The sequence below is a fragment of the Odocoileus virginianus genome, chromosome 9, assembly GCF_023699985.2.
Source record: "Odocoileus virginianus isolate 20LAN1187 ecotype Illinois chromosome 9, Ovbor_1.2, whole genome shotgun sequence".
NCBI classification, from domain to species: Eukaryota; Metazoa; Chordata; class Mammalia; order Artiodactyla; family Cervidae; genus Odocoileus; species Odocoileus virginianus.
Window position 1 is genome coordinate 16,685,452 of NC_069682.1, and position 23,809 is coordinate 16,709,260.

The window sequence follows — 23,809 nt, forward strand, 5'->3', positions numbered from 1 at the left end:
GAAGTCTACTCACAGTTTCAGTGCTCAGCAGTAGGCTTACACATGTGTAACTGAACATTTCTTAAGAGTGCAATCTTCAAAGCATGCCTTATAGTCCAATCTCATTAAGTACCATTGGATGTTTAACCATTCTTCAAGCGTATTTTGATAATCTCAGTATTTTGATAATACTGGAGAAATATTCCAAAAGTACGAAAAGAGAAGGAAGAAAACTTGTAAGACTAGATGAGGCATTTAGTTGTGATTCAAAGAACTTGTGCCCCATGTCTATTTTGTGGTTGGAAATGCTGAACTTGATAAAGAATTTGGGCCTCACCTATTTGGAGATGGCCAGCATAGAGTTGGGAACACTACCAAGGATTACAGAAGGCAGAGGACATCCTCTTCCGGTGTCCAGTATACTTACCTGTCATCACACTGCGTCTCATCAGGTTATACCTGAAGCATTCACTTGCTCCTTGCTTTTTGGGAGGAGCTGGGCAAAAGTTTGTGCATCTCAAATGTGTTGGGTTCTGCCGCAGTCTCCTTATGCACTTGATGTCTACTATTATGAAATCAAGGTCGGCATATACAACTTTTTAATTGAACAATATTGCTTGAATAATATCCACCAGCTGTAGTATGTGGCATACAGTACTGTGGAAAAAAAAATTTCTCCAAAGTTATTTATCTCTACTTTGTCTCACAAATGTTGAAGGTTAAAACTCTCTAGCAACTCTCTGAAAATGAACCCCTTTTTCTGCTGACTTTGTATCATCAGGATTTGTTGTTGTTTGAGAATGAAATGATACACCCTAATGAACATTAAGCTATTAATAACATTGAAAATTCCTAGTGAAAAACAAAGGGACAAATGAGTTATATTTATTTATTTTGATTTCCTGCTGTTTCTGTTTTTCTCCTGTGGTTTAGAACATATAAACAAATGAAAACCCCCCACCGAAAACAAAAACAAACCAAAACTCTAAGGGTCTACATGTCTTTAGTCCTTCTGCTACATTTTTTCTCCTAAATTTCTCAGACTCTGATTTAGGTTTGTTTCAATATTGAAATAAGTGTCACATAAAAATATTAGCATCTGGCTCCAGGAATCATCTGGAAGGGGTGCAGTATGCACTGTTATCATGGATCCTGTTGTGGAACTTCTGTGGAAATACTGTGCCTGTTATAATTAAAGAACTGCTCATTAGCAGTCCTTCAAAATAACAGAAACATTGGAATATAACTGTGCAATTTTGTTTCCTGTTAGAAAGCAGAAGATGAGGATACCGTTCTCACACCCGACGGCACCCGGGAATTTCTGACGTTTGAAGTTCCGCTGAATGATTCAGGATCTGCTGGTCTTGGCGTCAGTGTCAAAGGTAACCGGTCGAAAGAGAACCACGCAGATTTGGGAATCTTCGTCAAGTCCATTATTAATGGAGGAGCAGCATCGAAGGTAAGCCAATGTCAGTCTTATCAAGCTTGTGCGCACTCACAAATGTTTGATTTATAGCCCCATTCCTTGGAAACATTTAAATGGTTGGGGTGAAATCATTCCTTTTCCCTATTTATGTTCATTTCTGTGGCCTGTGAAGTAAACCGACAGAAAACAGGTTAATAGGAGAAAAAGTTTACAAATTTTACTGATGGTAAAATTTCCAATTTTATGTGTATGGGGGCTCCCCAGGAAGAAGTGAAAACCTAAAACCTAAGGAAGCAGTTAGATTTAGAAGCTTGTATACCATTTTAGCAAATGGTGACAAATTGTAGAGTAGGGATTAGACAAAGAGACAGTTTGGGCTTCCAGGGGCAGTCAGTTGTGGGGTGGTAAACCTCTGAAGGAAACCCGTGGAAGACGCATCTCCGTAAGTCTCTGTCTGTGGTGTGAGGGTGGTTCTCCACTTGCAGGTTAGAGAGAAGAGAACCGGCACCTTCACAAGGGGGACCTTCTACCCTGGGTCCAGCCAGAGGCAGGGAGGACGCAGCCTTCTCTCCGTGTCTGACATTTCTCACTTGCCTTCTGCTGAGAATAATCCCTATGTCAAAGTGGTGTGTTTTGGGATGGTGTATTCTGATCCCCTGTAACACTTAAATATTTTCTGGGTTTTTGTCTAATACTCCAAACAGGATCAAACAACTAGTGAAATCTCAGTGATGTTTCCTTTGGGGATGCAAGTCTTATCTTCAGCTCCTCATTTTTGATCTCCGAGTTCACAGCCCATATTCATGCTAGTGAAATGAAGATTATCTTTGCAGAGATTTAGCTCAGGTTCTGGCACAGACCTGCCTGACAGGAAAGGTTAATCCCTCCCTCTTCTCTCCCCTCCCCTCTCATGGGTCACTTCTGTTTCCCAGAGGAGAGAAAATGTCCTGGCTGGCTGTTGAGGGGCTGCTCCTCTTCTCTGCAATTGTCTAATAGCCTGGAGCTTTTGCACGTCTTGGGTTGTAAATAACCTCTCTGGGTGTCTGTGGAAGCAGGAAAGTAATCACTTTGTGTCCTTTGAATTAGTATGCTATTTTGGTAAATAGATTATGATAATGACTTGATTTACAAATGTATAAATGATTGAAGTAGACACGGCTGCAAGGGCTGCTTACACATTATTATGCTCGTGTTCAATTGGGCATAATCCATTAGTATTAAAGTGTCCCCCCCCCTTTTTTTTCCTTTTTTGCTTTGTTTTCATTTTATTTTTTTAACAAAGGGGAAAGCAGCTTCTTTTATCACAGATTATTTAATGGCACTTATTTTTACCTGCTTCCTTCCCAGGATGGGAGGCTTCGGGTGAATGATCAACTGATAGCAGTGAATGGAGAATCCCTGTTGGGCAAGACAAACCAGGATGCCATGGAAACCCTCCGGAGGTCCATGTCCACTGAAGGGAACAAGCGAGGAATGATCAGCTCATTGTGGCGAGGAGAATAAGCAAATGCACTGAGGTAAAGAATGAGAAAGACAAAAGGCATCTGAAGTGGCCGTAGTACCAAGTTCTGTCCTAACACTGAACAAAGAATTACAGGTCCCTGGGCTTTACCTCAAAAGATTCTCAATTATCTCTGGTAGCTAGAGTTTATTTCATTGTCATTAGATTGTGATTTATTTTCTTAATTCTGTGATCAAAATATTCCTGAGCATGCAGTAATATTTCTATTGCCACCTCAACAGTTAATGCCAGGATTTGGAAGGCACCTTTATTTAGCTGGGTTCACACCTTGGAAACAAAGCCACACATTCCTGCTCAGAGTCCAGTTTCTCTTCTGTTCATCAGTGTTGAACCAGGAGGGAAAAACATCAATGCAACAATTGCTTGATCCCTTGCTTATCTAGTTTGGGTGCCTTGCAAAGTCCCTCAAGGGGGAGAGTCTGTTTCTCTTGTCATGTGGTCAGAAATGGAAGCCTGCCTTCCCACTCCTGACCCGCTTCATCCTTTACTGTAGGGCTGGGCATTTTCCTCTGAAGAACCTGCTTTTCAGTGGTATCTGCTGCATGAAACCATGGTGGGTTCTGCACCTGTGCTGTGTCTAACCAGGTGTGAGTGGGAAGGTTTTCTTTCCTGAAGGACGTGAGCTTTTGTTTTCCCAAATAGCAAAAACATACCAAGTAGAAACATACTACTTATTTTTCAATAGCAGAGCATTTGAAAATTTAAAGGGAATTAAATATAGATTTGTTAATAAATATTAGAACCTGAAAAAAAAACATGTTTTTTTAAAGACATTTTGTGAAGTATGTGCCATCTATAAGAAAGAGGTAGAACCTGCTTTCTGAAAGTATTGTTAATTGTTTTTCTTTTTATTGATGTTCAACTCCCCACACTTTCAAATCAACTAAGAGAAAATGTTTAGCAAATTGCACAAACTGGAAAGTATACCTAACCTGCTTAGGTGTTTTTCTTAATTTTAAAATTAAGAAATATAAATATATATTTATGTGTTAAATATATAAAGAAAGTTTTTCAGGTCATGATGATGGCTCATCCAATCCATTAATATAACTGGATTTTACAACATACCTTTGAGCTCAGGAGGTAGTCAGTGGAGAAGTGACCAATTTTTGAAAAATTATTGACCATAGACTGACTTTTACATTTTCATTTTCCAGATGAAGAATGACTTAATGCTAATTAACAAATTAATTTCCACAACAGCAGGAGAAGAGTGTCACCTTAACTAGAAACCTCAGAGTGGAAAACTGTGAAAAGTAAAACATTTGCTTTCTTATGATAAATATAAATGCTAGTCCCTCAGATTAGGCTACTGGATTGATTTTCTTGAATGATAATTTTTATTGGTTTCCAAATCATTCACTGATGTTTTAAATGTAAGTCCTGTAACGCGCTATCTCCACAGTTAGTTCACAAGACACATTGTTCTTTATTAGGTCTTTTTCAAAAATGGAAGAATTTCATTTCCCCTAAGACTGTATTCATTAGACAGATGGTCATTGAGAAAATGTGTTAGATCCTGGGGGTATAGCGGTGAGTAAAAACATTGGGGGACTTCCCTGGTGGTCCAGTCACTGAGACTCCAATCTCCCAGCGCAGGGGGTCTGGGTTCGATTCCTGGTCAGGGAACTAGATCCCACATGCCGCAACTAAGACCCGGTGCAAATAAAAAACAAACAAAGAGAACAGATGGGGTTTCCATCCCTGGATGTTCTCCTGGACAATATATCATATTCTTATCACCTTCTCAAAGTTTTCCTTCAGAGAAAAGCATTGAAATATTATATGGGCACTTAGACTGTAAGAAACAGACCCAAGGTCAGCGTCCTGAATCTAGCCATGCTTTCATTTGGTTCAGGTGATTCCCTCTTGTTCCCCAGACAAACCTGTACTAGCCTGAAAATGCTTTGATCCCCTGTCACCCTATGAGATGCATGGAATTGAAATCCCACTACAATATCTTTGTGTCTCATTCACTTCTGCATATGAATTTATGTGAATGAAAATGATTTAAATAAAGGAACAGCGGCAGTAGGCAGTAATAGACTTTAATATTCAATATTCTTTATGGTATCACTTTCATACATTGCTGGTTATTACTATTTCTTAGCATAGAGTAAGCTTATAAAGCAATTAGATAAAAAAAAATCTTATCACAAGTGCTGTGCTGTCTTTGTAATACCAGTGAAAAGCCTTTTGTACTGTCAGGATTTAACTAAAGAATTATATGAAGACAGAGAGCTCATTTCAGCTTCCCATAAGTCTTAAGACATGATTTTGCTGCTGTTGTACTTATATTATATATTACCTTTGGAGAAACATCTCCCTGAATTACCGAGAGGGTATGTGTAAATTATGTTACCGTAAATATTGATGTAACCAGAGCATGTCTTGTCATGCATGAACCTCAAACCAGAATAATGTGCTAAGTTCCCTCCTTCTGGGTCTATCCGTCAGCTGTGTAGTCCAGCCTTGGACGGAATCACAGAACTTTATTTCACTGACTCATCTTTAAATCAAGGGTTTGCATACTTAATTTCAAGCTAAAGAAGATGAAAATTTGCCAAAAGCTCGTCTTTTGTGCTTTGTCACATCTTTCCCTGCCCTCTCTTATATGTGGGAAGTGCTGTATGTTATCTCAATATGTTTTCTTTAAAAATCAGCAACTGAGGAATTTCCTAAGAGTCTTGTGATTAAGATTCAGGGCTTCCAAAGCAGGCAGTGCAGGTTTGATCCCTGGTCAGGGAACTAAGATCCCACATTCTGTGTGGTATGCCCCCCCCCCCCCCAAAAAAAAGGCAACTCTTTGCAGTAGGTACATCTTCCCCTGCACTTCTCTGTTCTTTGTGTCCATACAGCACATTCAAGACATTTTCTAGAAGATGTTTCTCAGTCTATTCCTCTTGACTTCTCAGGAGTCTGTGAATGCTGCCTTGTTCTTGAATCCTTTCCTGTCAGTTCTCTCCGTTTTTCTCCTACTTCAGTCTGGCCCTCCTGTCTCCTCCAAGGTTGCTGTCTTCTGCCTGTCCCTTTATTGGTTAGTATTCTTCACGGCATTTCCTAGGCTGTGTCTTCTGCACACGCTCCCTGGGAGACCTTTGTTCCCTGGTGTTCGGGTGCTGCGTTCGTTGTGATGAATCCTGTGACCATGTTAGCATCTCAGGGCCCTGCTCTAGTTCCAGATCCCCCTCTTCAGTGGGGACGTCTACTGGTGTGTCTCTGAGGCACCTGTGCTTTTTTCTCCTTGAGTTCCTCTTCGAGTTCTTCATCTACCTTTGCCCTTGCCCGAAGAAATAGCTGCACTGGTTCTTCAATTGTAGAAGCTGGAAATCTGGGGTAACTCTGACCTCTCAGATGCCTTTCTTGTCTCCTCTGGAATCTCTCCTCCCCCGTCTCCTGCATCCCCTGCCGTTGCCCCGTCACCTAGCAGGGCTCTGTGTTGCAGCTCCCTGGAGGATTTCCCCCTCGACCTGTTTCGTTTACACTGCAGTAAAGCCCGTCTTCCCTCAAAGCAAGCTGATCCTGTTCTAAATATCAAAAACTGTAAAATACTTTGGGAGGAATTGAACAATGCAGGTAGTCTCTGTACTCGTAATTCTATAAAACATTGCTGAAGAATTAAGTTAGATCGAAATTGGTAGAGTGATACATGATTAGAAGATTCAGTATCATTGAAGTATCAGTTTTCTCAAATTGCCTATAGATTTAATAAGCTCTTGTTAATCATCCCAGCAAGCATTTTTATAGCTATGAATGTGCTGATATCAATTGGGATTATTAATTTTTTATACTGTTATTATTATTAACATTATTTAATTTATATGAAAATCTAGAACTGGGAAAACTGGGTGAAAATATCATTGGTTGCTTTTGAGCAAGTTGGGACTGAGTGGGAAATAATAGGGAGGAATTTAATAAGGTAATGGGGATGCGCTTTATCCAAAGAGAGGTGTATGTTACATGGATTTATCAATTTGTCAAAACTCACTGAACTGACCAAGGACTACTTTAAAATGAATTCTCTCTCTCAGTTTAATCCTCTTAGAATTAGAAAGCTATATTAGAACAGAAAGGAGCCAAAGGTATCATTTATGATTCTCTTTATGTGTGAAGAAATATGGAGGTCACACCTCCCTGTGACCACAGGGAGGTCAAATGATGTGCTTAATGCCGGCAAGTGATGTAAGAAATTGAGAAGCAAGGTGTCCATCCCTTAGGCACGTGAGAGGGTCTGATGCCATGTGCCTTGTTTGGGCAGTTGATACTCTGGCTGTGTTGGGAAGTGTGGACAGTAACCCTGAGTCAGGTAGGCCCTCTGTTCTGCGTCTGCCACGTCCAGGCTTACTTTACACTCTGGTCCTTGCTGTCGACCACAAGGAGACATGAAGGACATTAGCAATGGTTCTTCGTAAGAGCAGAACCCGGAATTGCTCCCTGAAACTCTGGTCACTCTTTTCCAAAGTTAAACCCCATCTTTTTATCCACTGTTTTGTGTTAACTTGTCCTTTGGATATTAGTATTGAGTTGGCCAAGAAGTTCGTTTGGGTTTTTCTTTTAGGTGGTATGGAAAACCTGAATGAACTTTTTGACCAAACCAGTACTTTCTACAGTGTGTGATTTTTATTTATTTATGTTTTTCTTCTCATTTTATTTATTTATTTATTTTCATTTATTTTTATTAGTTGGAGGCTAATTACTTTACAATATTGTAGTGGGTTTTGTCATACATTGACATGAATCAGCCATGGATTTACATGTATTCCCCATCCCGATCCCCCCTCCCACCTCCCTCTCTACCCAATCCCTCTGAGTCTTCCCAGTGCACCAGGCCCGAGCACTTGTCTCATGTGTGTGATTTTTAATCTTGATCAACTTTCTTTTACTCTTCGTGTTGTGCTGTGTCCTCAGCTTTAAGGGCCTGCTTCCACATGGCCTATATATATGATATCTCTAAACCATTTTAAGGAAACTCTTGAGTCATTCACTCAGAAATGAATTTATTCATCCAATTATTCACCCAGTGCCTGCTCTGTGCCAGGAATTGGGGATAAAATAGAATAAGCTTATAAAGACTGAAATATCAGATAATGAGACTGTGCCAATTACTAACTCGGACCCAGTTTTAGGCTTGCTGAAGGGGATTAGGGCAGTATCTGTGCCAGCTTTTCACTGTTTATAGTTGAGATGGTAGGATACATTCTCTTTATGGGAAAGACACGATTTGACCTGCTAACACACACTTAAAACAACATGAGATTTTACAAAGCCCTATAGATTTTGTATTCGTTTTTAAAAAGAAACCAATCTTTTACCTTTTCCCAGGAAGAGTAGGCCAAGTGTATAATATAAAGCATATTCGTTGGACAATATCCAGCTTTTTGTTATTAAATAGAACTTATTATTTTCTGATTATAAAAGCTACATATAATCATTTGAATATCTTTTTTAAGAGAATGCTGTATTTCCATTGTTTTTAGGTATGGGGTAATTCCCAATGTTTATGCCTTCGTAAATGAAGTTCTGATAAATATTGATTGGCATGAATCTTTGTTATTCACTTAGCTTCTTACTTTGTGAGGATAGCAACTGGAAAATGGAATAAATGGACTGGTCAAAGTGTATAGGATATTTCTTGGCCCATGACGTGCACTTGCACGTTCCTTTGGGAAAAGACTGTATCACTTCATGCTGATCTCCAGTATAGGTTTTCTTGTTGCAGCCTAGGGCTGAATTCTCTTTAATGGGTGAAAAGGCGTTCCTATTTTCCTAGCACTGGAGCTGATGGGGTCCCAAACTTCTGCTCCTACTTGGGACTGAATTCTGTTGCATGGAAGAATATTTTTTTTTTGCAGCTGAAAAGACAAAGTGAAAATTTCAGTCCTTTTATTTTGGTGTCCTCTTCGAATTAAGCTTAATGTGATAAGGTTTTCATATAAGGAAAATATATGGTCTGCCTGGGAGCAGACCATACTGCAGGAAGGCCACTCACTGTTCTAGGACCACCTTACTTGGAGTGGCCACTCCCACACTCTGATGTGATACACTCTTCTTTCTTAAACTCTTTTGCTTGCAACAACAAAAAGAATCATCAAAAGATTTAAAACAAAGCTCTGTACTCCATTTTTTTTAAAGAAATTAAAAGGCATTGTATCTTCTGTTAAATATTTATGTAGGAGGCCATTGATGTCTTCATTTAAATCTGTCTTTTGAGATGCAAATTAGACACAGTTAGGGAGGTGGGGAGGTGCAGATGCTTTCCCAGGAAAGTGTGCAAGTATGACTTTCCTAATGAACAGGCATCTTATTGTTTTTCTCTGGAAAGCCTGCGTATACTATTCTTTAAATGGAATTTTTATTTGACTTTATAAAATTCTTAAGTAGCCTCTTGGGATATTTAGGGGTTTCTCATAAAGGTGCTTTATAAAGAGTTTATCATCTAAAAAATTGCAGTTATGTAGTTCAATTAAATGTATTTGTTAAGCAAACTCAAGGATGTGTTGTCTGTGTTATGATAAAATTAATTATTGTGTAGGATACAGGTTTTCCATGTTGAGACTTGTATAGTGAGTCTCTTTAATATATGTGCTCATTAAAAATACTCATGCATGTCTATTTTTAAAGACATCAGATATTTGCTGTGTTTATTTTTGTTTTTACCCCCCAGAGTCCCTTGGAATTACGGCATCGTGTCCTTTCAGAAAATATTCTTTTATTTTTTTATATCCGAGACCTTGAGTATTTAATTTTCTTTTCAGTAAAGCTGTCGGTTGTAATCTGCAATTAAAAAAGAAAAAAACTAATAAATCCTCATTTCACAATTTAAACCTTATTGAGTCTAATTCACCAGCACTGCACGTTTATTATTCTCCTGCAGTTTGACGTGCCTCCAGTTGTAATTGTGTTGACCCTTCAATGCATTAAATCTCCCCAGTGCTTATCAAACTGGGCGAGATAAGTCTACAATTCGGAACTTCATTAAATATCTCATTTATATTAAACAGATGATAGCTTCTAACAGAAATAAGAGTTTGCTCCAACGGAGAAGCCACAGTTGTGGTTTCCTCCGTGTTTGGAATGTGCCGTGTTTGCTTTGCTGTGCTGTAGCCCCTGCCTCCCCGCTGCCCCCACTACCCGAGTCCTCCCTGCCTCTGGCTGTAGGCCTTTGCCGAAGCATCAGGTGGGGTTAACCTTGGAGCCCCCATTGGGAGGATTTGTATTTATATGTTCTGTTCCCTATTGTTTCATGGCCTTACTAGCATATATTTCTCTCTCCTATTATTTTATGAAGTTCATAACTTATAAGGCACAGCTGTTATGCCACTCACTATTTTAATTCTCGGTGATGGGAATCAACCTATATTCTCCACTTATCTAGCAGATTGTATGTTTGTGAAATAGGCATCTTTGCCTCCTTCATTAGAATACTTGATCTTTACTTCTGTATTGTCAATATCCTATATAGCTTTTTGTTGTTGTTGTTGTTTTTCAGCCTTTATTGAATTTGTGACAGTATTACTTTTGTTTTATGTTTTGGATTTTTTTGGCCATGAGGCATGTGGGATCTTTGTTCCTCAACCAGGGATTGAACCCAAACCCCCTGCATTGGAAGGCAAAATCTTAACCACTGGGCCACCAGCGAGGTCCCTATCCTATATGGTTTATTTTCTCTCATACTTAGGATCACAATGAGAGAATAGGATGTTCGTTTCTAATTTCAGCAGAAAAAAATGGAGGCTCAGTGTGTTGTTGAAGACACCTGAGCTAACAAGTGGCCTTTAGGTCTTCGAGTGTAGGTGGTCATTCTCCCCTGCACACGCATCATGGTGTGCTAATGGTTAGCTGTATTACACACTCTAAGTGTAAAAAGCAGAGTTAAATTTCAGCTTCCATTCTGATGATGATAAAGCATGTGTTGCACAGGGCAGCATGTCATAAAGAATTCTGAATTAAACCATAACTTAAATTGACTTCAACAGATACTTAACCGTCAAACTGAAAAAATAAGCAACAAATAAGTTTGGAAAAAAGCCTTTAATATACATATTTTTCCTCTAGTGCTTGAAATCTGACAGAACTTCATGGGAGGCACAGTGTAAAGTGGCACAGAAAGTTGGTCATTAGGCAGAGCTGTCACCACAAATTATTTTGGTACAGGGTGAAAAGTTCTAGTTCATTTGGTACTCAGTTGGGTGCAGGCCTTGGGCAAGTTGTTATAATCCCCCCATGCTGCTCCCGGGCCCCCACTTCTGATTTGCCTTTCTCCATCTTTCTCCGCAGCCGAAGTCACCTGGGAGCCCCTCTGGACCCGAGCTGCCCATTGAAACGGTGTTGGATGATAGAGAACGACGAATTTCCCATTCCCTCTACAGCGGGCTCGAGGGTCTTGATGAATCACCCACAAGAAATGCTGCGCTCAGTAGGATAATGGGTGAGTCAGGTACAGCCCTGTTGGCCCCATCTTATTTTTATGCTTTTACTGGTTCACGGAGAGGTTATTAATGTAATATTAATGTAAAGGAGCCCCGTGTTTTCAAGAGGAAAAGGAGCAGGTTCGTTATGATCATTCAGGAAGTGTTAATGCCAAGAGAGGCAATCAGTGCATTGATTTTGTTAAGTGAGGTTTAGATCCTATAACACGTGGGAAAGGAGAAAAAGAAGGGGATCACACAGAAGTGCTTTCCAGTGATCAAGATATTCTTAGTGTGTCTGAGATGTTAAATGAAGCCGTGTTTTGTTTTTTGTTTTTAATCAAAATTTAGAGGTTTATGGCAAGATTTCAAAGTCATATTTTTATAATAGCACTGTTTACAGGGAGAGGAAAAAATACGTAGATATGTGTATATGAAGTATTCACATTTTGTGGTTGTTATGGACTAAAGTGTTATCCTGTTTTAATTACACCTCGACTTTTTCAAAGGCTTCATTTGAAAACCCTGAAACCAGTGTTTTGCGTCCTTTGTCTGCATTCAGCACCATTCTGTCTGCGTGCCCCCAGTGGGCAATGAGGTTATTAGCGCTTGCTGTGCGGCCTTTCAGCTCTCTGCTAACAGACCCGGTTAATAAAGACTTGCTCTGCCACCAGAGTGGTTGGATTTACTGAGTTGCTCATCTTGGGATTAGCTTGTGAGAGTTGTCAAATTTAAAATGTAAGAAGCTGTTTTGATTAAAATGGCACGTGACCTAAAATGCTTTGATTGCTGGTGTGTTTTGCAAGCCTCTAATACAAAGTACAAGCCTAAATTTTACTCCATTCGCAGCACATTTAATGGAGATTGAATACAGTCCATGTCTCCATTAGGAAGTTTCATTGGGACAGGAATTTGTTTCCTTCATCAGTGTATGTTTATGGAAAGCCTGCTGTTGGCAAGACACTGTATTTACTTTTGCTGTAGATGCAAAGAGGAGTGAGAAACAGTCTGCCTTCAAAGAACTTTCTACCAGGCATGATCAGAAAAATACATGAACATGACTAGTAGAATTTTCTGTTGTTCTTCCTCTAATCCTTCCAGCTTTCTTATTTGGATATACTGCTAAATTCCCCATTTCTTATTTTATTACATGTAGAATAAAGACATGCCAGCTCTCTGGTTTAATTTTGTCAACATTTTTGTTTGATCTTCTTGGTGCAGTGTGAGCAGGGGAAGAATGCCAAAGGTATTGCATACCTGTCAGACTACAGGCATTGCACATGGTGTGTTAGATTAGCCTTCATTTATTAAAAATCACTCTCCTCACTGCTGTGAGGTTTTCCCTACTTTCCCAGTTTTGGTGTGTCACTTGATCTTCATTAAACACTTTTTTTATTGTTGAAAATTCAGACCTCTTAAGAGAGAAAGAGAGTATATGTGTCCCTGGATCTGTATGCATACAAAGTGATTCGCTGTAATTTCCCCTTTATTATAGGAACATAGGACTTGCCATACTGAATCAGACCATTGGTCCACCAGTTCCTGTAACCTGCATCCTGCCTCCAATCCCTGATGCTTCAGAGGAAGGCGAAAAACTAAAACTAAAAAACAAACCAAAAGCCCCAAACTCACCTAGTGACTTTTGGAAATGCTGTATATATGGGTTGAGGATTCCTTCTTTTTCTTTGGTCTTGTGCCCTGCTTTTGTTAGTAATGTCCTCATTAGTCCTAAGTTTCCTTTAGAGTTGGCATTGTTTTCCTTTCCTCTGCTGGAGATGTAATGGACTTTAAAATTCCAGATGGTTCTGCTGGGGTAGTAACCTCCCTTTCAGCTCTGTGCTTTGTAATGTATTGTGGGTTCTGTTTTGGGCTGGGGGTGACAGACTCCTTTTATGGTAGGCCAAACTGATATTGTATGATTTGGGTATTTTAAGATATTTTTTAACAAGTTGTACTGGAAACTAGGAGTCTCATATATTTGACTCTGAGAAATGTATGTGCTGAATTTGATTTTTTATCTTGAGTTTTAAAAATTTGATAATTCTTCAGTCTTTGTCAGTCCCTATTTGAGCATCATTGACCCTAAGAAACAAACAATATTCATAATGTCACTTCCCACTTATAGTTAGAAATCTTGCAAAAAATAGTGTCTTTCAAAAAGATACCAAAGCAAGGTACCAAATATAAGAAATTAAAGCACTGAATTTCAGTTAAGCTAAACCGGTAGCACCATTATTTACTACTAATGGGTGCAGTATCTGGGTGCATGAAAATTTCTCAGACAGATCTTGTTTGGTTGGTGGTTGTCTTCTATCCATTTGACTGCTGTTTGGACACCATTGGAGGTGGTGGTATTTGCTTCATGATCTGCTATGATTCAGATAGAACTTTGTATTGAAATTCCAGATGACTACATTAAGAAATGATACATTTCATGTGGACAGGGTAAATTTTCACATAGAATATTCCTCCTGTGGAACTCTAGGTCCAAAAGGAGCTTTGAAGCTGACTCATTTCTATGGGAACATAACCCAGGAGAGAAGCTTCCAAAAAACAGACCAAAAAAGGGAGCGATTCTAGAATTGGGAACATGTCAGATGTCACCAGCCACACTTTCCCACTTAACAAATAAAAGAGCTAAGCCCCAAGATCCCATGATGGTTTTAGTTTTATTTTGTTCTTGGCTATTTCCTCTTTCTAAAAATAGCCCTCTCTGGGGATTAGTGGGATCACATAGTAAGTGGTAGTGACATTTAACCTTTATTAACATCCATTTTGAAGTATCCACATTTTCAAGCAACTGGCATTACACAGTCTACAGAATCTTCCATTCTGCCCAACACTGTGATTTAAATCAAAGAAGTTGTTTCAGAGGAAACTGTCTTACAAACCCTGTGCCCAGCCTACTTAACATCTCTTCAGGGGAATTTTGGACTAAAGAAATTAAGTGACAGGTCGGAAGCCCCAGAATTCTGGGTTTCTGAACCGAAGTTATGATGTATATTTTTTCTGAGTCATGAATCCCATGTTATTGGAACCTGAGTCATCTCCTCAGCTTTTGGGTGAAGTCAGCCAGACTTGCAAACAAAGGCAAGAGTTCTCCAGGTATCTCTGTATTGGCTGACTCTTCACTATCATGGATTTTCAAGGAGTGATCTTGGACACTCATCAAAGAGAAATCTGTATGGTGTCTACGTAGGATTTCTTCCTTTTAAAAGCCTTAAAAGTATTTTACAAGTCCTGGACCGTCTTAACTACTACTACTAATAACAATAGCAGTAATAGGTGCAGCTAATTTCACCAACATGTGCACTTCATAGGACACCATCACACGCTGACATTTGGGAGCATGGAGCCTTAACATGTTTTCCAACATTTTTTATCTGAAGAATTTTTCTGTTTAAAGCACAACTGAAATCTGTTGACTCCATTTTCAAATGTAATTCAGTAGTTTTTATATTCATATACTTGTGGTGAGTTTAAAAAGTAACTTTGTTTAGAGTAGTATGAACTTGTTAGAAATTAAACATAGAGAAATGGAACATTAATGTTGTTTTCTATTGTGAGTCAAATCACTGGCAAAGTTTTCATTGGTTTCTAGTGTCATGCATGGTGCTGCCTTCTATGTAAATGTACCAATGAATAAATGTTTGGTAAAGTCATTCTGTATCACATTGTTTCACTCTGCTACAGTTTAAATCTTAGCTTGTTTTTTAACTAGTTGTGGAAAGAGGAAAGTTCATTCACTGAAAACCAGATCAAAGGCTTCTGAAGTCAGCCCTCCACGTACCTGCAAACTAGGTAGAGTTTGGTAGAATATGTAGTTTGATAACTTATTTATTACCCCCAATATATTCCTGAAGTTGGATCCCAAAACAATATTCTGACAAGTTTGTTATTGTTGCAAAGTGGAAAATTGATGGGAAAATATGTATTCTCAAGTCTTTTGAAATATTAACCTCCAGAATCACGGGTGAAAGAAAAAAAGCTGAGTCCTTGTTTTCCTGTTAATAGGGACATTTTGTCCTGTTTATTTAGGTATAAAGTTTTGGATCACTTAAGGAACAGTATTTCTACTCAAAACAGCATGAAAAAGGATTGTCACATGCAGAACCATTCTGTATTTCATATTGCTTGCTAGACTGCCTCTCAGAATATATTGCATATAAGTTCTCATTTTTATGTTTAGAAATTAGTTCGCTATCATTACACCATAATGGTTTCTTCCAATAAATTTTGCCTGTGTGAGGACATGACATTTAAAGCTGTGACCTGTCAGTGGTGTGCTATTAGGGATAACTTGTGTTTTTTCATTGTCTACATTTTTTTTGTGGGGAAAGTATGTCTTGAGTAGGAAATATTTCTTTGGGTAATAGTGCTGCAATGTCCAACCTTATTTATGAATGATATTTTATTGAATAGCTTTCTGTCTTTCTGTACTAATATCCTAAAACTGGAGTGGACATAAATGAGTCATTTGAATTCAGGAAAAGGAAACAGTGAAGTATTAAATTCGACTCCCATTTTTATTATGAACATTCATAAAAAGTTGCTAGTTTTCAGAGTTTGTCAAAATGGATGTATTTCAAATCAGAATCGAGTATTTTTCTTGATAATTTGCTGAGGAGAGATTCCAGTGTACATATAGTATTTCTGTAATAGAGTAGTCTTGGTGCTAAGTAATGAATTCATTGGAAATTTCTAGCAATTGTGATTTGGGTTGTCCTGAAAAACTCTCTATCAACTTCGTGTTTGTGCCTTTGTTTAAATGTCTAGAACAATAATATATATTTAAATCCTTCAAGTCTATATGTATGCCATCCTCTAATTTCCAAAATGGTGTTAAAACAAAAATTATTATGTACACACTCTTATGAATGTTTACAAATGAGATCTTAAGACAGATATTAAAGTGTTATGAACTGTCTTCACATTGCTGTTGTGCTGTTTTTAAAAGTAATTTATCATAGAGGACAAGGACACCCTTTTAAAACAGTGATAGGATTTGGAAAGGGCAGCAGTCCTGTTTATTTGCCTAGGAACCAGGAGAGCTGATTTCACAGATGTGGATGTTGGACTTACAAGGAGGGTGTTTCTATCCTCCTGTAAGGTGACAGGCAGTGTGTCCATTTTCCTTGCTCTGTTGGAAGAGCCAGACCAGCGTGACCACCTCACACTGTGATGAATGTATCTCTGAGGACAGCCTTTCTCAAGATATTCATGTGAACTGAAGTCTCCGCCCATGAGTTCTTGCTCAGAGGAAATACGGCACAAGGTTTGAGGAGGAAGCCAGAAGAGCTGTAGGTGTCTTGGGGCTGGAAGATGGCAGCATTTGGACCCCAGCTTTATCTATAAGGATTCAGGCCCTTGAATCATAATTTTATCCTAAGAAAGATAAACACCTCCCAAGCTGATCGGTGATCTTGAGCAGATTTTCCTGAAAGAAAGTGATCAATGTGGACAGTTCTGGGTCTTTTCTTACCAAGAACACCATATCCTAATTGAATAAATCAGAATTCACAAGCTCCTGTGTCTTGGCCTGAAAGACCTCCCGGCAGTGAGATCCTAACCTTTTCTCTTTAAGATCACTCCTGCTGTTTCCCCACAAGGTCCCGATTCTGCATGCACTTGTCTCTGAAGTGTCACTGGAGTGTACTATGGGCTTTTCTCCATCATGCATTTAGAGATGCTGTTGCTGATGTCTGTAATGAATGTCATCATTTCTTCTAGCAGAATAAATCATAGTCATCATTCAAAACTCCTCTCAGATGTTGACTTTTGCTGTGATTTCCAGCATCCTCTGCCTTCAGCTACCAGCACTAGTGAATGGCAGGGCACTTGCGGGACATCTCTCACAGCTACCAGTCAATTACCACTGTATCTGGTCTGTCTCCTTCTGCAGGCTGTGAGCCACTTGAGAGACAGAGATTGTCTTTCTTACAGATCCGCTAGGTGGTAGGTGCCCAGTGAGTGAATGAGTGAGTGATTGATGTAAGTCTGCAGGGCTTCCCTCCAAATTTCCTGGTAAAAATTTTCAAAACAACTTTAACGACTTAGAATCCACGTGGCATTTTCATGTTAGAAGTCATTCTAGAGATCAACTCTGGCCTTAGGAAGCATAAAACTGGAGACATGGAATACCACACCCAGAGCTCCATAGCATCAGAGGAAGAAATAGACCAGAGGTCTCCAATGGACATCTATTTATAAAAAATAAATTTTCTTAATTCTGTTTTGTTCTACCAGGTTGAGACATTTTGGAAATTCAGACTTTTTCTGATATAGGAAAGTATTAACATTAATGCATCTCACCCTTAGATGGATGTCTAGAATGTCTCTTTTGTTTTTCCATTGGACAGGTAAATACCAGCTGTCCCCCACGGTGAATATGCCCCAGGATGACACTGTCATTATTGAGGATGACAGGTTGCCAGTGCTTCCACCACATCTCTCTGACCAGTCATCTTCCAGCTCCCATGATGATGTAGGATTTGTGACGACAGATGCTGGCACGTGGGCCAAGGTTGGCATCAGCGACTCTGCAGACTGGTAAGAACACTCCAGGGCTGGAAAACATTGGGTAATTGTAATCACACTTGATTTTATGTTTAAATATTCTGTCATTGAGCTCAGTGAAATGGGTATATTTTATAGCTAAGTTCTGTTTTCATGATTTTAATACTCATAATTATCACTCTGAACAAAAGATTTCCCTCAACCTCATAAGCCTGCCCAAATGTGTTAGCCTTTCCAGGTCTATGGTTAGGAATTGAACCAAACCAACAAGAAAACTCTCACTAACTCCAAAATCCTACGCATTTTTTAAGTTTCATTTTTAATTATTTTGTGCTAAGTCACTTCAGTCATGTCCGACTCTGTGTGACCCAGTGAACCATAGGCAGCCAGATTCCTCTGTCCATGGGATTCTCCAGGAAGGAATACAGGAGTGGGTTGCCATGCCCTCCTCCAGGGGATCTTCTCAATGCAGGGATTGAACCTGTGTCTCTTATGTCTCCTGCCTTGGCAGTCAACTTCTATACCACTAGCACCTCCTGGGAAGCCCTTTAATTATTTTATATCTGTGTTAATTTGATGAATTGTTTTTCTATTTGATAAATAAATTCTAAGCAAATCCCTCATGGTGACTGAGAATTTATAACAGCTAGATGACTTTGGCCAAATGAATAGTTGTTATGTTTCGGGAGTGGAGAAGAGGCTTTTACAGGTTTTCTTTTTAGAGTGTTGTGACTATTCTAGTCTTTGTACTTACTTCTTTTATTATAATTATTATTATTATTATTTTGGCCTCGTGGTGCTGCATGTGGGATCTTAGTTCCTCGGCCAAGGATCAAACCTTCGCCTCCTGCATCTACTGGACCACCAGGGAAATCCCTACTGTCTAACATCATGACTTCTGAGGCAGTTGAATCCTACTTTTTCTCCTTTTTTAAAATAGAAGAAAGTATTTGATATTATTGAGTCAGTGGGTGGCACAGAAATGAGGATGTGCCTAGTAATTATATACATCAATAAGCAAAAGGATCATCCCTCCTAGGGATGACCATGGAAGGCTGTAGTGATAATTAACACAAACCATGTGAAGCATTATACCTGAATTTTCTTACTGCCCTTTCTATGGTGTCTTTTATGAATCTATCAGCAAAATGATATCTCATTGTTGTGGCTTTGAGCTACACTCAAGTCCGCGTGATAATAGCTTATCTTTGAATGAAGTTTTTGGTTCAGCATAAAGAACTGTCATACAAAGAAGAAACCCACCACTCGAAATCCTCAGATGCTGTCTCATTTACTGCTGCATTTTATGTCTTTTACTGAATGTGAAAGTGATGACAAAGTAAGGATTAGATATTTGCAATATTCATCATAGGTACAAAAGCCTTTAAGTCGACACTGTGATGAGGAATTATGAAGGCAGCCATAGGAATAGATCTGTTTGGGGCCTGAAGAAGCTCTGTATTGGTGAAAATAAATGAATAACGAACAGGGCTGGAGTGTGGCATTAATATCCCTAAGGGGATTCATAAAATGGTGAGGACATTTTGCTGTGGGGAATGTGCAGGGGTTGGAAAAGAATATGAATGAAGGGTTATCCAAACAAGAATGGCAGCTGTTCTGAATCACAGCAGAAAATGTAAGCTTTTCCAGCCTGACAGTATCTCCCTAATCCTTGATGAAAATGTTATGAAAACAAAAGGGCAATAAGGCAGGATTAATAACTGGAATTTTAATAACTTTGGGCGGGGGGACCAGGATATGGTTACATTCTTTAAAGAATCAGCTGTCAGTCCTGCAGACTAAGTTGCTAAGTATGCTAGTGTATTGTTTCTTGAGTCTGAAATTAGTTTACTAGGTATATTGATAGGGCAGAATTAATTATGGTTTAAGAATATTTAGTTATTTTAAGATGCTTATTAACTCACAAACTCATTTGACATTTTCAATTGTGTATGTTTACAGTTCGCTACACAATTATGGAAGGTTAAATATGTTAAATGGCTAAACTTTGCATTTTTTCACTGACATAATATACTTTTATTCAATCCATGAATTGACTTAGGAAACAGACAATGTTTGTAAGGTGAAAAAGGTAAAAACAGCATATTCTAATCTTAGTGACAATGTAATTTCAGAGAACAGAAAATTAGTTTAAAAAATACAGCAATATGTGGTTTTCAGCAACAACAATTTGCACACCTTTGAAAAACCACTAACCAATAATTTCTATTAAAAATATATTGCACATTTGCTCTGTCTGCAAATTTGATGCCTACTTGGAGTTCAGGTTTAGTGTATTTCACATGATATGGAAAAGGGTTGATGATCATATGCAAAATGGTTAAAGAGATCAACTTCCAGTATTTAAAAGAATTACTCTTTGTTTGCTGTTGCAAAATTAGATCATAGTTTTCATGATATGGGTTTTAAATTTTCACTTCTAGGGCTGTGTTTCCGAATTGGGGTGTATATACCCTGAAAATTATAAGCATAGTATGGTCAGCTTAGATACTACTTATAGATACTACTATATAAATAATATATGCAGTATATATTTATATAAAAGCAGTCTATATTTATATGAATAATATATGCTAGAGCTGTGCAAGCAAAGTAGGATGTGAAGGGACACCTGAGGCTTCAAGATGAACATGATGCTACTTCTTCCTGGAACATCATATTTACTCAAAGCTTTATAGGAGAAATATGGCACATTAAAAATGAAAAGATTTTATATAGGATGCAAAAAAATAACATGAATTAGGATATAACAGAAGTTGTTTTTGCTTTGGACTGAACACCTAGTCACTGTGGGATGCTCTTTGCTTGGCCTCTAGGTTAGAAGAAGGGTGGACAAGCTAGGTGCCCAGGGTAGTACTGATGTAAGGTCTCACTCGGATATGGCCCCTAAACTTGCTGGACCCTGAGATTAGAACTGCCTTATATCCTGAGTTCCAGGCACCTGTCTTGCCTCCTCCTTGGACCCGGCTCTCTATGTGGTGGAAAAGATGAAGAAGGATTTTTCAGTTCCTTTTTAAGTCTTTGGTTGGTTTTTAAAGACCCTATTTCTGTTATCATAATTTGCATTGCATCGATAATTTGAGTTAGCAAGTATTTGTTGGGTAATAATAACTCATCTTGTACAGTGGTTTGCAGTTGACAGAGTGCTTTCCCCTTGGGTCCTTGAATTTTCTTAGTGGCCCTGACTGGGCCTTACTGGTGAGTGGGGCCATTCTTCTCTTCCTGGAGCCGATGAAGACATAGGGACCCAAAGCATTCAAGCCACGTCATTTGATGGGAATCACTACGTTATGTCTTTCTTGTCATAATTTTTGGTTTAGGTCATTTCATGCACCGCGTATTGCAGCTAAATTTCTGCTGCATATCCAAACCAAATCACTACCTTTTTATTAATATGCATAGTCTTTCTCATAGGGCCAATATGGGATTAGAGAAGCTGGTTTCCACAGAGGCTTAAGGAGGGCTTGTATAGTGAAAGGTGACATGGTGGCCACCACCACATTGTATGGGGTCCAGTGAGCTGTGGAGGGACGTTCTTCTACCTGACCACATATGCAAGGTGGCTCCACCCTCAGATGGGAGAGCTCTCTATTTATTCAATGTGCTCAGCATAGACAAAAACCAGTTCATTCTGGCAGCTTGGCTCACAACACCTGGTGGTGCTTCTGACACTGTTCCCAGGGTTCTACTAGGAAGACCGATTCCCCTGCCGCGTACCTCACAAAGACACCTGACACTGTATCCTGTCACCACTGATCTGCCCTGTGCTTCATCTTCTCTGCTGGAGCTACTGTGTTGGTATCACATGAATCCAATGCCATCCAGCCTTAATCCTGGAATACGGTTCACTCTCTCTCCTACCCGTCCCCAGAGCCTGCTTTCTGCTTCTGCTTGGTATTTTTCTTAGGGAATAGAGATCTTTTCTTGTTTATTACCTTGACTTTGGTATCCAGCACAATGTCTCCATCTGAATAGGCTCTAATTATGATTTGTTGAGTTGATTTCTTCTCAGTTGATTAAGTGTTACAGTGAAATTACATCCTCATAAAACAACCTGCCATACTCTGTACTCTACAGTAGGACCTAGTTGTTTACCCAGTCTGTAATTAATATTTTGTGTCTGCTAATCCCAAACTCCCAGTCTACCCTTGCTCCATCTCCTCTCCCCCTTGGCAACCACAAATCTGCAGAACATACCCTTTTTAACACTTCTATTCCATTGCAGTACATGTAGTCACTTATTTGCTGCCAGTATTTGTATGAATATATGAAGGTTTTCCTCAAATATTCAGTCTTTCTCACATGGAGAAAGAATTGCTCTAGGCGTAAATTAATGTCATGTTTTTCCATTGCCTCCTACACAACCACAGTTTTTTTGATGGATTATATTTGTACTCTTTAAATATTTCTGAGGAACGTGCACATACGCACGTTCATACACACAGGTGTAGGTGAACTTTGCTGACCGGCATGTCTCCTATTTTCAGTAAATGTTTTTGTTTCTCTTTCCTCTTCACACCAGCTCTTTGAGTCCAGACGTCGATCCAGTTCTTGCTTTTCAACGAGAAGGATTTGGACGTCAGAGTATGTCAGAAAAACGCACAAAGCAATTTTCAGATGCCAGTCAATTGGATTTCGTTAAAACGCGAAAATCAAAAAGCATGGATTTAGGTAGTGAGTACAATCTCCATGAATCTTTATCTAAATAAGGTTTAGATGCTTTTGGATGAAAACTGATGATCCCAAACACATGTCTGTTTACTGTGAGCAATAAAGAAAATAAATGTGAAATGAGGCAATTTGGCAAAAATTAGTTTTTCTTGAAGTTTGAGATAACTACATTTCTCCTAAGTGGCATGTTTACATCATGTGCAATATGTTAATATATATGTTTTCTGATGAGAAAAGAAACAAACACATGTGCATATCATGCTCTGTTCATGTATATTTATTTGAAAAAATGAAATGTTTTAATGCGTTAGCTGATTAAAACCAATTTCATTGGTCTTATGATTTGGTTGGTTGTGGGGATTCTTGAAGTAGAAGAAAAAGTTTTGGAGAGAAACCATTATCTCAATCCATGTCTAGAGTTTGGTTACTTCATCATATTTTCCTTCCATCACTGTCCTTTAAAGTTTATTTAATGAAAACTCTTCTGTGTTGATAATTAAGGCCTTTAATTGGAATCATAATTTGAGAGCATATTTATTGTAGAAAGTATTTGGAAGCAAATGAGAGAAGGAAAATAATCCTAGTTGTTCAATCACATACCAATCAGGTAGTGTCTCGTTTTAAATCCAAATCCACCAAAAACCAAAACAAACAAAAAAATTAATTAATTAATTATATCCATGCACTGATTGAATGATTAGAAAACACTTTCTTAATCAACTGTAACGTATTTACGCTGTTGTCTGGTGGCTGTTTTTACTTTGAGACTAAAAGCATTAATTTATCCCATGCATAAATGAAAATTGGGCGATGACTTGCCTGGCTAATGATGATATGCTAACATATCAGTAACACACATGTCATGAAATGAGATGACTGGCATTGCATGGAGACACGGCTTTCCCCCCTTTTTTGATTGTTTGCTTGATGTTTCATATTATTTGCATGAAATATTATTTAAGAATTATCACCTAACTGGAAAGATCTGGGAATGGTTGAAGCATGTTGGGCTGTGGGACTAACTGGGCTAACCATTATACATTTACCTTTTAACAGTAGCTGACGAGACTAAACTCAATACAGTGGATGACCAGAAAGCAGGTAAGAATGGACACTTAGACTGTTTCCATAGAAACTGTAGTCCAAGGAGTTTATCATAATTATAGAGCTGCCAATCATATGGCTGTAAACATAAATATTCCAGGCTGCCATGGATGTTTTCATTTTAGGAAATCAAATTGTACAAGGAAAGGAAAATTTTCTTTC

The 23,809-nt window shown here is 38.7% G+C and overlaps 1 protein-coding gene across 1 annotated transcript in view; it reads left to right on the forward strand.

Annotated features, from left to right (window-relative positions):
• PARD3 (par-3 family cell polarity regulator) overlaps positions 1 to 23,809 on the forward strand; it is a 554,870-nt gene that overhangs the window by 335,202 nt on the left and 195,859 nt on the right. The window contains 7 exon segments of the mRNA XM_070472024.1: positions 1,250 to 1,438; positions 2,753 to 2,879; positions 2,882 to 2,922; positions 11,205 to 11,355; positions 17,695 to 17,884; positions 22,395 to 22,543; positions 23,600 to 23,644. Coding sequence (XP_070328125.1) covers positions 1,250 to 1,438; positions 2,753 to 2,879; positions 2,882 to 2,922; positions 11,205 to 11,355; positions 17,695 to 17,884; positions 22,395 to 22,543; positions 23,600 to 23,644 — 892 coding nt within the window.